General features: G+C 33.1%; 5 protein-coding genes across 5 annotated transcripts; 2 read left to right on the top strand and 3 right to left on the bottom strand.

The window, feature by feature from the left end:
• Window positions 1-1,556: 1,556 nt before the first annotated feature.
• Window positions 1,557-2,642, bottom strand: LOC126552579 (ATP-dependent DNA helicase pif1-like). Its single transcript, XM_050207292.1, has one exon. It carries the CDS (start codon window positions 2,640-2,642, stop codon window positions 1,557-1,559), a length of 1,086 nt encoding a protein of 361 aa, XP_050063249.1.
• A 364-nt stretch (window positions 2,643-3,006) lies between these two features.
• Window positions 3,007-4,898, bottom strand: LOC126552578 (uncharacterized). Its single transcript, XM_050207291.1, has 2 exons — window positions 4,743-4,898; window positions 3,007-4,640 (listed from the first exon to the last, which is right to left on the bottom strand). Exons 1-2 carry the CDS (start codon window positions 4,822-4,824, stop codon window positions 3,007-3,009), a joined length of 1,716 nt encoding a protein of 571 aa, XP_050063248.1. The 5' UTR covers window positions 4,825-4,898.
• LOC126552577 (uncharacterized) lies at window positions 4,843-5,792 on the bottom strand. Its single transcript, XM_050207290.1, has 2 exons — window positions 5,523-5,792; window positions 4,843-5,238 (listed from the first exon to the last, which is right to left on the bottom strand). The coding sequence occupies exons 1-2, from the start codon at window positions 5,790-5,792 to the stop codon at window positions 4,843-4,845; spliced, it is 666 nt and encodes a 221-aa protein (XP_050063247.1).
• Window positions 5,793-12,149: 6,357 nt separating this feature from the next.
• On the top strand, window positions 12,150-14,113 carry LOC126552576 (zinc finger MYM-type protein 1-like). The gene is made up of 3 exons (XM_050207289.1): window positions 12,150-12,979; window positions 13,031-13,752; window positions 13,824-14,113. Exons 1-3 carry the CDS (start codon window positions 12,150-12,152, stop codon window positions 14,111-14,113), a joined length of 1,842 nt encoding a protein of 613 aa, XP_050063246.1.
• A 239-nt stretch (window positions 14,114-14,352) lies between these two features.
• Window positions 14,353-15,612, top strand: LOC126552575 (uncharacterized). The gene has a single exon (XM_050207288.1). The coding sequence runs from the start codon at window positions 14,353-14,355 to the stop codon at window positions 15,610-15,612; it is 1,260 nt and encodes a 419-aa protein (XP_050063245.1).

The following is a 15,612-nucleotide window of genomic DNA, read 5'->3' as shown; positions in this document are numbered from 1 at the left end:
AGAAACGTTATATTCACATGCATTTTTGATATCATGAAAATAAACATTAAACACTCATAAAAATGTTTTGACTTACACTTGATTTTTTTTTTCATAATTATTGTAAGCAAAACTTGTAATAATCGTTTTTTGATAAATTGTTATTTTACGAAATTTTGTAAACATTTTAATTTCAGACGTTTATAAAAAATTTTCCGAATCTGACGAGTTTTTTTTTTAGTTATTTGAAGAAAAACTTAAGGATAACCTTGTTTTGTATTTTTTAAGTTTAGGTATCTCTTATATATAAAAATGAATCGCAAAATTTGGTAAGCGCATAACTCAACAACGCCTGGACCGATTTCGCTCATTCTTTTTTTGTTTGGGTCGTAATTGTCAGGAGAAGGTTCTTACGGACGAAAAATTTGAGAAAGTTATCGGATTAGAGAAATATGACGAGGTGGTGATGAAATTACAGAGGCGCCATCTATCCAGCAAATAGTCAACTAAATTATTTTTGGTAGTCAATGGCAACCATTTAAATAAAATAAATCATTTATTTAAAATGTTTTTAAAAATGCATGCAAATAGACATACAAACAACGCAAATGTTCGCAAATGTTCGTTGAAGTCCAAGGATGGTTTTTACGGCTAGAAAAATTAGAATTGTTGCTGGAAAAACCCTGAAAATAGCCCTTTTCTTTTTAAAATAGCCCTTCCTATAATATTTATAATATAATACTGATCGTATCCATGGCAACCAACAATCGTGTTTTGTGCAGAGTGTTTAGTTAGTTAGTGTTTGTTTAGTTCGTGATTAGTGAAAAAATAATTTATATTTGATATGCCTCCTATAAGACGAAGCAATTTAGGTAGAAGAACCAGAAATGCTACAAACCAAGCTAATTACCGATCTAATTCACAAACGCGTGAAACGCGAGCAAGTTTGAATCGAGCTGCTTTTAGTTACGATGTGTCAATTGACTACAGTAACTACCAATGTGTTGTTATTGGTTCTATGAACTCGGTTTGCTCACACTGTAAGGCATTAAAATACAAAAACGAAGCCAATGGATTGTGTTGCGCAAATGGTAAAGTGAAATTGATACCATTGGATCCACCACCAGAACCATTGTACTCATTGGTTTCAGGAAAGGAACAGATTCTATACACTTTTTGACAAATATCCAACAATATAACAATTGCTTTCAAATGACTTCATTTGGGGCAACAAATGTAGTTCGGGAAAATTTTATGCCAACTTTCAAGGTATGTATTATAGCAGTTACTCATAATTATTTTAGCGAACAAAATTTTCTGTCACCAAAGTTAAGATGTGTCACTAATCTTCAAAAGGTTTCGCCAGGTTTGATTACCTGGCGCATAGATAAACAAATCTGATGGTTTTCCAACACGGGAACAGGCAACATACAATTGACCATGTGAGAAACATGGGTTTTCTAGATTAATACCACAAACACTTAATGATTGCCCCTGTGACTTGTTTATAGTCATAGCAAAAGCAAGACGCACTGGAAACTGTAGTCGTTTAAACTCAAATGGCACATCAGTCGGAATCATTGGGATGCGCGGTATGAGAACATCTTCTCCTTTATACTTTCTTTGAGTATAGTTGCTTCTATCACATTGTTTAGTAATTTTTTTATCGCTAACCGTGTACCGTTGCAAAGACGCGGTTGGTTGATATTTCGCAACATTATAACCACCGATCCAACCTTTAATTGAAGATTGTGAGGTGGCAATCCTGGCAAATCCAGCGAGTTTAAAAATTCCGGTGGATAGTTGACTACATCATCTTGATTAGTAGCCGAATCAACTGATTTATATATCATCAATTCGCCTGTAATTTGTTCTTGAATTTTGAAATTTAATTCATTTACATCTATGTTTTTTGCAGCCAGTATAGCTCGTTCGCTCAACCAATCATGGTTTCTGTAATTTTGAGAAACATCTGGAAACACCTTCTGAATAAGTTCATCTTTTGATCGAGTTAACTGACAAAAACTTAGAGGAAAGTTAATGCAGCCAGTCAACATGTCTATAGGAAATTTGCCATTACCAATGTCAATGAGTTGTTTAGAGAATATGTTTCCAGATTGGTCATTTTGCAACTCGACACGCATATTCTTGCTTAAATGAAGTACTTTGACATGTTTCCACAAACTGGAGGACTTTAGACATGCATTGAGTTCATCAGCTGGCGTTGATCGTGGAATCACCGGCAATGTTTGACGAAAATCTCCTGCTAATAAAATCATTGCACCACCAAATCGGTTATTATTGCTCCGTAGATCTTTTAAGGTTCTGTCCAAAGCCTCCAAAGATTTTTTATGTGCCATCGTGCATTCATCCCAAACAATCAATTTACATTGCTGCAAAACCTTTGCCATTGCAGAGTTCTTCGAAACGTTGCAGGTTGGAGTTTCATTGCTATGCATATTTAATGGCAATTTTAGTGCTGAATGGGCTGTTCGACCACCTTCAAGCAAAGTTGCTGCGATTCCCGACGAAGCGAGTGCAAGTGCAATTTTATTTTGTGAGCGAATTGTTGCTAATATTAATGAAATCAAAAAAGTTTTTCCTGTACCACCAGGTGCATCTAAGAAGTAAATCCCTCCAGTTTCATCATTTGTTACTTTCATAAGAGTTTCAAATACATACTTCTGTTGTTCATTTAACAGTGGAAGATTTGTTTGAATTAATTCTTTCAAATCGTTGAGATCATACAGTCTTTCTCGATGCAACTCTTGGTAAAAGCGTCATGCATTGGACGATTGGGCGCGGTCAGGCCTAATTGAATTAATAGTTTGTTTGACATTATCAAGCACATGTCCTCAATTGAAATCAATGCTTCATTGTAAATTTCTTCACTGATTTGTATATTTGGATTTCCCATTCTATTCTGTATTTGATACAAAATATCATCACACATATAATCTTTGTACTTGATCCACAAATCAATTGGTTTGATGGGAAGCATGTAGATATGATTATAGAAAACAATGTTCATATTTGATGAGCGTGTGATGATATTACAGCATCATTGAGAGTTTGATCCCAATGAGCGTCATTTTCAAGCAATTGCAAACGTTGACAGGCTTCTCTGTAGGATACACACAATTCACCATCAACAGTTCGTAACTGTTGGAATGATGTTGGGCCACGTACATTGACTAATAGCAGTCGTAAGTAAAAACATTCATCATTGCTTGGATGTACTGAATAAATCCGGCCAATCGCATCGGTGGAATATACATCTGTATATCCTGGAACTGGTTTTCCTTGTTTCCGTCGTATAAATCTCCTTGAGGATTGATTCCAGGTATAATATTTTGGCATTTCAGAATATAGCGATGTTTGTGCGAAATCATCGTTTTGGCATGTCTCAAAAAAACTGGTTAATGTAGTAGATGGTGGCTGAGCAGCTCTTTGTACTGCGTTCTGTGCTGTAAAATACACTCTTTGTCCATTTTCTAAATGCACAGCTAAGTGAACAACAGAAGGGTGTCTCTCATGAATAGGAAAAGAAAATATTCGCCAAACTGCTTCATTACTACTGACATAGCGGCCCATTTGGTATTGGGTAACTTCATCATTGGAATTCTCTGCACCAATTCCAATCACAGCCATATCACTCCCTTTGGCTACATATTTGCAAATGTATTTAATAGATTTCACTGAATGGCAAGATTCAACGTTGATGTGTGCTTTGAATGTCTTTGATAAAATGGGTGAATATGGAACAATCCAACGATTATCTATTTCAATATCTTGTTGATTTAATTTTACAATTGTTGATTTTCCATTGTCTGCTGTCGATCTGCGACGATACAATGGATAACCGTCATTACCAGTAATTGTTTCCGATATTAATGTCCGTGGATATCGTTTTGAACATTTACCATCCATCATACACGGTGAATTTTGATTAAGAGTTCCACAGGGACCATGTATCATGTTTTTGATAACTACCTCATGCAATCCAGGATCTACTTGTACATTAGGGATTTCAGCTGATATCACTGCATCAACTTCATTTGGCCTTATATTTTCAACCAACCAAATCAAAATGTGTGCATGTGGCAATCCTCGTTTCTGCCACTCCACAGAATACATCCAGCAGCGTGTCTCACCAAACACATTATGTTTTACGATGAAATCCATTAAAGATTTCAACTTTTGTCTAAAGACTCTGGCTGTAATATCATGACGATCAATGGGTGATTGCCCAGAGAATAACTCCTGATTGATTTCTATCCATTGCGGATTGCATGTAAATGTGATGAACAAATCTGCTGTACCATAATGACGAACATACGACATGGCATCTTGAGCATATTCGTGCATATGCCGAGGGCTTCCGATGTATGTTGCTGGAAGAATAGTCATCCGACCGACATTCTGTGCATTTCCATCAGTATTAATCGCATCTCGAAGGTGAATATACTCTTCAGATCGGAGTTTGGTTTGATTCAACCTGATGAATGTTAATCTTTCCGTTTCAATTTTAACATACATGTCAACAACATATTTGTGATATAATCGCCGACATTTCAATATGTGATTATCTTCATTTTCCCGAATCATTAGGCGGTATGAATAATAGTTCATTGAACTGACTTTTTTGTTGGTTTCAGAACCTGTAAATAGATTTTGTTTTAATAACATTCAAATATAAAATTAAAATACATAATATAATGACTGAGATATTATCGCCATAGCTAAACTAATATTTTAGTTACCTGCAATGGGATTTATCATTTTTATTGAGAAATCGTAGCCATCTTCACCTTGCCAAAATAATGGGATATTGCAGTGCATCATATGAGCGGTGTGTTTCCTTTATACGTTGTAATTGATCATTCCGACGACGTAAAACAATATCACGGGATTCCAAGTTTTCTCTCCAACTACAACGATAGCAACTTCATCAATAGTTGGTGCATTAAAACGTCTTGTATGTTGACCTGCAGGTGTTTTATCAGCTCTGATTACAATTTTGTGATTATCGGATGGCATCAGATCCAGGGCAGTTTTAAACAATATAATCAATTGATTGTGCTGATGAAATAAAGTTTGTAATTGTTCTACAATAGACCTCTTTACTAAATTGTTATGTGCACAACGCAGATCAATTTCTTGTGGTGAATTGCCCATAAAATAAATTTGCAGGAATTTGTTGTCGCTATCTGACACTGGTAACAGTGAACCTGCTCTGTGATATATTTGCCCTTGTATCTGTAAATAAAAAAAATTATTATGGTGTGGTATAAATTAATGGATTGTCGGTGATCAAACTTAATAATATTTGATCTTAAAAAGTATATATTTAGTTTTAACTAATATCTATCAAATATAAAATATAATAAAAGTGTCACTGAAACTGAAACACCATATAATATGATGACTAAGTGATATATTTCGTAATGATTAAGAAATTGAAGATTAGTGACACATCTTAACTTTGGTGACAGAAAATTTTGTTCGCTAAAATAATTATGAGTAACTGCTATAATACATACCTTGAAAGTTGGCATAAAATTTTCCCGAACTACATTTGTTGCCCCAAATGAAGTCATTTGAAAGCAATTGTTATATTGTTGGATATTTGTCAAAAAGTGTATAGAATCTGTTCCTATTCCTGAAACCAATGAGTACAATGGTTCTGGTGGTGGATCCAATGGTATCAATTTCACTTTACCATTTGCGCAACACAATCCATTGGCTTCGTTTTTGTATTTTAATGCCTTACAGTGTGAGCAAACCGAGTTCATAGAACCAATAACACACATTGGTAGTTACTGTAGTCAATTGACACATCGTAACTAAAAGCAGCTCGATTCAAACTTGCTCGCGCTTCACGCGTTTGTGAATTAGATCGGTAATTAGCTTGGTTTGTAGCATTTCTGGTTCTTCTACCTAAATTGCTTCGTCTTATAGGAGGCATATCAAATATAAATTATTTTTTCACTAATCACGAACTAAACAAACACTAACTAACTAAACACTCTGCACAAAACACGATTGTTGGTTGCCATGGATACGATCAGTATTATATTATAAATATTATAGGAAGGGCTATTTTAAAAAGAAAAGGGCTATTTTCAGGGTTTTTCCAGCAACAATTCTAATTTTTCTAGCCGTAAAAACCATCCTTGGACTTCAACGAACATTTGCAAACATTTGCGTTGTTTGTATGTCTATTTGCATGCATTTTTAAAAACATTTTAAATAAATGATTTATTTTATTTAAATGGTTGCCATTGACTACCAAAAATAATTTAGTTGACTATTTGCTGGATAGATGGCGCCTCTGTAATTTCATCACCACCTCGTCATATTTCTCTAATCCGATAACTTTCTCAAATTTTTCGTCCGTAAGAACCTTCTCCTGACAATTACGACCCAAACAAAAAAAGAATGAGCGAAATCGGTCCAGGCGTTGTTGAGTTTTGCGCTTACCAAATTTTGCGATTCATTTTTATATATAAGATATATATCACGACTTATAGAAAAATTAATTCAATTTTTATGAAAACTTAGGTCTATGGTTTTAAAATTAAGGGTTAAATACATTTGACAGTATTTGACTTATAATAATTAAGTTAATTTAATACAATTACTCCTTGCACTAAAGTATGATACCGATTTTTATTACAAACATAAGCTATAATAACATAACCTATTAATGTTACATCAATGTATAGTCAAAAATGACTATATAAATAAGTGATACTACTAATATTTAATTATTTTTAATTTATATTTATTTTTGCTAACATACATCATTTCGATTTAGATCTGATACATAAGATACATTGCTGCTCAAATTCCTCGTTGCAGATTCTTTGGATCGAATTAAGGTAATTTTATGTTATCACGATACATACATACTCGTACATCAAACTATACCATATATTTCATGGCACTTTTATATGAAGTTTTATACACATGAATATCAATAATAATTAAATGTTCTAAAAATTATACAACCAATTATTTTCATTATAAATATATAAAATATTTTTTAAAACTAAATTAGTTTCAAAATGTTCTAACTATAACCAATAATAATCAATGTACATAGTGATATATATACTATAAACATAAATATTCAGTATGTTTAGTGTATACTATAATTATATACTATGTTAATATTTATTATTTATTGGATTGGATGGTATTATATAATACAGGATGTAACAGAAATAACTGATTGATGTAACTTACCAACTTGTATATATTTTTTCTTCTTTTAAAATTTTTAATTGAAATGTTATGTTACTCTGCATACTGTTAATTCTCTGTTTTTCATGTGTATTATTGTTACACTCTATATACATATAATTTCTGTTATATTGTGTTTCACGGTCTGTGAAAAAAGTTTATTAAAAGCCATGAGCTTAGGCGACATTGTCAGATCAAGGAATCCTATGTTTCAATTATAGCTTAGAGCAGGGATTCCCAACCTTTTTATCATTGAGTACCACCAGACACTTTTTCAATCAATACGCGTACCACTTCAATTCTAAAACTAAATTAGGAGTCAAATTTTTTTTAACGTATATTTTTATGATTCATTAATTTCTTAACATTTTTTTTTATTGTTGGATATTTATGAAAGTAAAAAAAAATTTAAGTTAAAATTTCTTTGCGTACCACCTACGAGCTTTCCACGTACCACTAGTGGTACGCGTACCACGGGTTGGGAATCTCTGGCTTAGAGTACTATTTCTAACACCACCATAAAGTTAATCGACAAATGTATTATTAAATGTTTAGGGGGGTGTTTATTATGTCTCATTTATAATCTTTTAGTTACTATTACATTTATTTGTTTTTATCGTATGGGTTTTTATTACAATTAAACAATTTTTATTTTTTTAGAACCTTAGAAATCCTGTGACAATTAAGGTTTTGATTTTGCTGTGTTTAGTTAAGGTAATTTTCTGCTGTAACTTTTTTCATTTTTTGTTGATATGAACTAACCTTGTTTGTTTTTTTTAGGTTGTCAGAAGTAATTTTCAGTTTTTTATTTTATTTTTTTTTTTTACAATTCTCATTGTTTGGGAATTAGTTTTTTGTATCATAAATTAAGTATTCTGTTTGTATTTTTTTTTCGTTTTCGTATTGTATTTTTTTTTTTTTTCAAAATGGGCCGACTATCAAAACGTGCACTTAAAAATAAAGAAAATAAGAAACGATCCCGTGAAAACCAAAGTGTTCATGTACATGAACTTGAAAAAGATAATTAAGAAAACAACTATGTCGTGCATCTCAAGATATTGTTGTTACAAATCAAATAAAATTACTTAATTTGAAGTGTACATTGAAACGATTGGAAGACCCAGTTTTAAAGAAAGCAAACCAGATCGCCAGTCATAAGAGCATGTTGAAACGATTGCAAGATCCGGATTTCAAAAAAGCACATCAGGTCGCCTGTCGTAAGAGCATGTTGAAACGACTGCAAGATCCGGATGTTAAAAAAGCCAACCAGATCGCCAGTCGTAAGAGCATGTTGAAACGATTGCAAGATCCGGATTTCAAAAAAGCACATCAGGTCGCCAGTCGTAAGAGCATGTTAAAACGACTGCAAGATCCGGATGTTAAAAAAGCACATCAGGTCGCCAGTCGTAAGAGCATGTTGAAACGACTGCAAGATCCGGATGTTAAAAAAGCCAACCAGATCGCCAGTCGTAAGAGCATGTTGAAACGACTGCAAGATCCGGATGTTAAAAAAGCCAACCAGATCGCCAGTCGTAAGAGCATGTTGAAACGATTGCAAGATCCAGTTATAAAAAATGCAAACAAGGTTGCCAGTGTGAAGAACAGATTGAAACGAATGGAAAATCCAGTTTTCAAAAAAAACATATCAAATTCAAAATGTTCGAAACATGAGAAAGCGAAGATTACCATCAGATAGTAGCCTATGTCAAAATGTATCTACTAAAAAGAAAACACCAAATTCAATATCTTATAAAAAAAGAGAACGGCAAAAATTAAATGAAACTAGGCAGAAGGAAGATGTTTTGATATCTGAATATATTTTGAAAAGGTCTCAAGGTTTATCAGAAAAATGTTATTCGTGTCATAGATTACGTTTCCCATCCAGTGTCAATAAATGCAACTCTGATATCTTCAGTCGATTGGGGATGTCAATTCCAAGTGATGCCAAGAATACTGTGACGATATGTTCCAGTTGTCTTCCACATATAAAAAATCCAAAGTTCCTCCGTTGTACATAGGAAATGGTTATGAGTTAAACAGTGTTCCGTCTTCAGTTACGCAATTAAATCAAATAGAAAAGCAAATGGTTTCCCTTAGATTACCGTTTATGAAAATTTCAAATGTCTTCGCAGTGATGGACAGCTGAAAATTAAAGGTAACGTTATCAATGTTCCAATAGATCTGACTAAGACTACATCTATTTTGCCAAGGCGTGCTGAAAATTTAGCTGCAGTTAAGATGATGAAGGTAAAATTAAAAAGAAAATCGTGCTTTAAACAGCATTATCTTTATCAAATTGTCAGACCATCATTAGTAGTATTAGCATTGAATGATTTGATTAAAAAACCTCTATATAAAGATGCTGTAATAGACAAAAATTGGCTGGCGCATGTGTCAGAAACAACAAAAAGTTTAGAAAACAGCTCGGATCACGAAAGTGAAGAAACAGACGATGAAGACACAAATATTGAACCAATCAATCCGGGATCAATGGACACTATGATTGAAAACTATGATTTTGTTTCTTTTGCACCAGGCGAAGGCATGAAACCGTTATCTATTCTTATTGATGACCATGCAGAGGAAAAAGCTTTTCCTGATTTATTTGGTGGGCATCCACGTACAAATAAATCACCTTTAAAAAATTACTCAAAAGTAGTAAGGTCTGAACTGCTGAACGTAGATCGAAGGTTTGCATCGGACTCATCTAACTTGTTTTTTAAATGCAAAGTATTAGTTCAAAAACTCATTGCAAGCAATGTGCAAATTGTTTTATGTATTTGCATAAAAATACTCATAGCCATACACACACTTGTTACAGAACTGACAAAGACAAACAAATGAAAAAGTGTCGCTTCAACATACCATATCCGCCAATGGATGAAACCTGTATATTGACTCCGTTAAAAGAAGACATAAGTAATCCGATCACAAGAAAAATTCGTACACTACAATATGAAAAACTTCTGCAATACCTCAGGGACTTCAAAGACAGTGATTCATCTTCAGATCCATCATTAGAAGACATTTTACAAAAATTGTCAATTAAAGATGTTAATGAATATAAATCCATTATTCGAACTGTTATCAGACGGCCAACAGTTTTTCTAAAACGTACAATAAAACAACGAATGATTTCTGGATTCAATGAAAAATTATTTCCGTTATGGCAATCTAACATGGATATACAGTTCATATTGGACGTTTATTCTTGTGTTAGATATGTAATCGAGTATATTGGAAAAAGCCAACGTGGAATATCAAAACTAATGCGGGACATTGTCGAAAATCTTAAGTCTTCTACTGATTTATCGGTTAAAGAACAACTGAAAAAAATAGCGTCAACTTTTTCAGGGAGTCAAGAAATCTCTGCACAGGAAGCAGTGTATACTTGCTTAGGTATGAAGCAATGCAATACTTCAACTGGGTATATATTTATAAACACTAGCCATCCTGATAAAAGAACTCGAATGTTGAAACCAATGGCAGTTAGAGGAGAAATGGATCCAAAATTTGACGACATTTTTTTTGACGGTCCCAATGAATACTATTCATGTAGACCACACAGTCTTGAAGATGTAACTTTAGCAGAATTTGGCTCCAATTATGAAGTTAGTGGTAAAAAAAAAACCGGCTAACAACAGTTCTGATTCTGACACTGATAATGAACCTGATACCACTTATCCGATTGACTCCACTCTAATCGGAAAACCAAACAAGTATATACATAAACGTAAAATCAGAAAAATCATACGGTATGTTAGGTTTAATGTGGATAAAAATGAACAAGACTTTTACAGAGAAAATATTATGTTATTTTTACCATGGCGCGATGAAAAAACTGATTTGTTAGATATTAACTGTAAACAAGTGTATGAAACAAACATTGATCAAATAAAAAAGTTGTACCAACAGTTTAATAAAGTAGAAGAAACCCAATTAGACGATAATGAAATTCAAATAGAAGGAGAACAAGGCCGTAACAATAATCAGCTTGTAGACAATGAAGATTGGGTACCAGACGATGTACTAATAAACGATGTTGGAGATTATGTTGAAAATACCAATACATCAGATGTAGATTCACCTAAAGATGATGGTAAGATAATAGTGCACCTGATAGACAATGAACAGTTTAAAGACTTAATCGGATGTCCAGGGGCGGCTCGTCAGGGGAGACTTTGAGACTGAGTCTCCCCCTTAAAAAAACCCAGTTACTTGTAAATAATAATTAATTAAAATAAAAATGCATAAAAATATTTTTATTTGAATTGAAAATATAATATTATATAATTTATATCGTTTTCTTTGTTTATTATTATAAATTGAAAGCCACCAAGTCTAAAACCTATAAATAGTTATTTTAATAGAAATGCTATTTTAGTTTTATCGACGACGGTGACGGTCGCCGTTACAGTGAAACTGCCGCCCGACAGTCTCAATCATAACATGTAAAATATAGTACGGCCGGTTTGATGTAGGGACGGAGGGGGCAGGGAGAATAAGCTGCGTATTATAGACTCTATTGAGACTGGGCTCACGACAATAATTGCCGTACCGTGCGCCGTTCTTACTTCTTAGTCGCCGTCATAATTTAATGTACATTTATGATTAAAATATTTATTAACTATAACGCGTTTATTATAGGGTCTTATATTTTTTTCTATTTGATATTTGTTTTATTTTAAATTATTTTAAAAATGCAAAAAGAAAATATATTAGACATATTACTAACTAGTGGTTTTAATAATTTAACTTATGAACAAAAAAATCAAATTAAACTTAATCGTCCGACTCCTCATTTATTATTAACATATCAGGAAGGTAAGTATATTAGACAATTTCAGTACAGTTGGTACAATAAATTCCCATGGCTTACTGGTTGTGATAAAAGAAATAAAATGTTTTGTTATACTTGCGTAATGTTCGGAGGAGAAAAGGAATGGAGTGTTAATGGATTGTCGACTATAAAAAATTTTTTAAGGAAATCAGAAAAACATGCTATTTCCCAAAAACATTTAACTAACCAAGAAAAATTTCATCTCTTGGGTAAAGTACGAATTGAACACGCGATTTCAGAAGGTCGACGTCTTGCGGCTGTAAAACATAACGAACAGGTCGGTATAAATAGACGTTTAATTGCACGTATGATACATGTTGTTTGTTTTTTGGGCAAACAAGAACTTGCTTTTCGCGGCCATCGGGAAAATAATGAATCGTTAAATAAGGGGAATTATCTAGAATTACTCGATCTACTGGCTCAAGAAGAGCAGTTGCTTAAAGAGCACTTACTGTCATCGACAATATTTAAAGGTACATCTCAGTTGATACAGAACGATTTGATTGAGTGCGTAACTTCTGTTTTAAATTCAAGAATTTTTAATGAAATACAAAGCGTTAATTACGTATCTATTCAAGCAGATGAAACGACTGATGTATCGTGCCGATCCCAAATGAGCATAATTTTTCGTTATGTTGTCGACCAAAATATTGTAGAACGATTTATAGGCTTTTTTGACGTTTCAAAGAATAAAACAGCCTCTGGATTAGCAGATATAATTTTATCTGAAATTAATAAGTGGGAAATTGGAAATAAAATTATATGTAAAACCTATGATGGTGCTTCGGTTATGTCGGGAGAAAAAAGTGGTGTACAATTTCGTATAAGGCAAATTTATCCAAATACATTATTTATTCATTGTTACGCACATCAGTTGAACTTAGTATTGTTACACGGAGCTAAAACAATAAAGTCAGTAAAACTCTTTATTTGCAATCTAACTATGTTCCATACGTTTTTTAGCCGGTCTACTAAAAGAAGTGAATTGTTAAGGGAACAAGGTTTTAAACTTCCAAATCAATCTGACACTAGGTGGAATTATCATTCGAGAGCTGCTTCTACAATAAAAAAACATTTTTTAGATCTAAAAAATGCCGTTTTACACGTAACTGAAGAACCAAGTTGGGATCCTATATCCGTTTGTACTGCATCTGGTCTTTATGACAAACTTAATGATGCGAACTTCGTATATTTCTTGGTTTTGTTTAGCAAGGTTTTTTTATACACAGATCATGTATTTAATTTTCTTCAATCAAAATCCCTTTCGAATATAAAATCTTGCATTTCCGAAATTCAAAATTTAAAAAAAAATTTGACCGATTTAAGAAATGATTCTAATGTGAATAACTGTTGCAACGAAGCAATAATATTAAACAATACTTTGGAGTATGAAGACAAAAAACGAAACGAATTGCGTAAAATTACATATGAAATACTAGATTCATTAATCATTCAAATTAACATACGATTTGAAGATTTTCCAAAACTAGAGTTTGTAGAGATTATAAATGAAAAAATGTTTAAAAACTATTACTTCGAATTTCCTGAGTCAAAGTTTATCAAGTTATTACAGCAGTACCCTAATACTTTTGATGCAGATCGTTTACGTAATGAATTAGCTGTTATTTATGCCGATGAAAAAAAACATTTGCCTCCTCATGAACTCTTAGATTGTATAATAAAAAGTAAGTATACGTAATAATAATTCACCCAAACTAAATATTATTATTTTTTACTTTTTCTTTGAAATTCGCAGGTGATTTACATAAAGATATTTATCCTCAAGTTACTAAACTTTGTCAATTAGTATTAACTATTCCGTCTACGACAGCTTCTAGTGAACGGTCTATGAGTACATTGAAACGTATTAAGACTTTTCTCAGAAACACAATGACCAATGAGCGACTTTCAAGTTTATCATCTATGGCGATTGAAAAAAAATTACTGGGTGACATGGCAAAGGATCCAACTTTTATAGACAGTATTATTGACGAGTTTGCAAATAAAAAAGATCGCAGAATTGAATTAGTTTATAAAAAAATTTAATATTAAATAAAGTTTAAAATTTTAACTAAATATGTAATACTGTAATATTATTAGATTTTCAATAAAAGGGTTTTTCTTGTTCATTGTTGTATATAGTTTATGTTAAATAATTTTAAGTCTCCCCAGAATATTAACTCACGAGCCGCTACTGCGGATGTCTAAACGACGGTCAACGCCAACTCTTATATCATACAACTAATGTCATAAGAAGTCAATTGTGGGGAAAAGGTCATCCTGCGATGAAGGTATTTGTCACTGGACCAGCGGGAGCTGGAAAGTCAATGCTTATACGTGCATTAGCACAATCTGTAATTCGGATAGCAAATCTTAGACCAGATATAGATGATCTGTCACTTCCTCCCGTATTGCTGACAGCACCAACAGGTAAAGCTGCATATGGAATAAAAGGATTAACACTTCATTCCGCATTCAAATTACCATTGAATCAATTTGCCGGATTGTTACCAAAGTTAAGTTCAGATATTTCAAATACACTACGTTGTCAGTTTGCCAATGTAAAACTTTTGATAATTGATGAAATTTCCATGGTTGGCATAAAAACACTGGGATACATTGATCAACGATTGAGGTCTATATTAAGAATAAATAAACCATATGGGGACATAAATGTAATAGTGTTTGGCGATTTCTTTCAATTAGCACCGGTATTAGCAACACCATTGTACGATAGTTTTGAAGAAATATTGTCTAAATTTCCAAGTGCTTTAGAAATGTTATCGATTAAATCTATTTGGGAAACATTCAAGTTTTATGAGTTGACTGAAATAATGCGCCAAAAAGATGACAAACAATTTGCAATGATGTTAACAAAGTTAGCCAGAGGACAGTTGGAGGAAGCTGATGTAAAATATTTTCAAAATCTTATAACCCACCTAGACATTACTTTTCAACCACAAGTAATGCATCTTTGGGCTACTAATAACGAAGTCGACGAAATGAACAGGAGAGTGCTTAACTCTATGAATCAAGTTAGTTTCATATCCGAAGCCATCGATACGTCTGCAAAACGATCGGATATTGAATCTGCCAAGAAATTGCCACGACAAAAGACTATGGGTTTAGCTTTAATGTTAGTTTTAAAAGAAACAGCTAAATACATGGTGATAGCAAACATTTCAACCGAAGACGGCATAGTGAACGGTGCAATCGGAGAACTCATGCAAATAAACAAAGGACAGACTGCAGGAGGTAAAGAAGTTGCAAAAAGAGTTTGGATCAAGTTTGATGAGCCAGATGTGGGGTCACTAACCAGACAGAAGATAAAAAACAAACTAAAACCCGAAGGCGAACACACAGATGATATGTGCAAGTGGACACCAATTGAAATTATAAAATTAGAATTTCAACTCGGTAATGCAGAGCACCATAAAGTAACTAGAATGCAATTGCCCTTAGTGGAAGCTTTGGCATTGACGGTACACAAAAGTCAAGGTGCCACATATCAATCTGTAGCATTTCATATACCCAAAAATTCTTGA

This window comes from Aphis gossypii, chromosome X, assembly GCF_020184175.1.
Source record: "Aphis gossypii isolate Hap1 chromosome X, ASM2018417v2, whole genome shotgun sequence".
Taxonomy (NCBI): Eukaryota; Metazoa; Arthropoda; class Insecta; order Hemiptera; family Aphididae; genus Aphis; species Aphis gossypii.
This window is presented reverse-complemented; position numbering and strand designations above follow the sequence as displayed.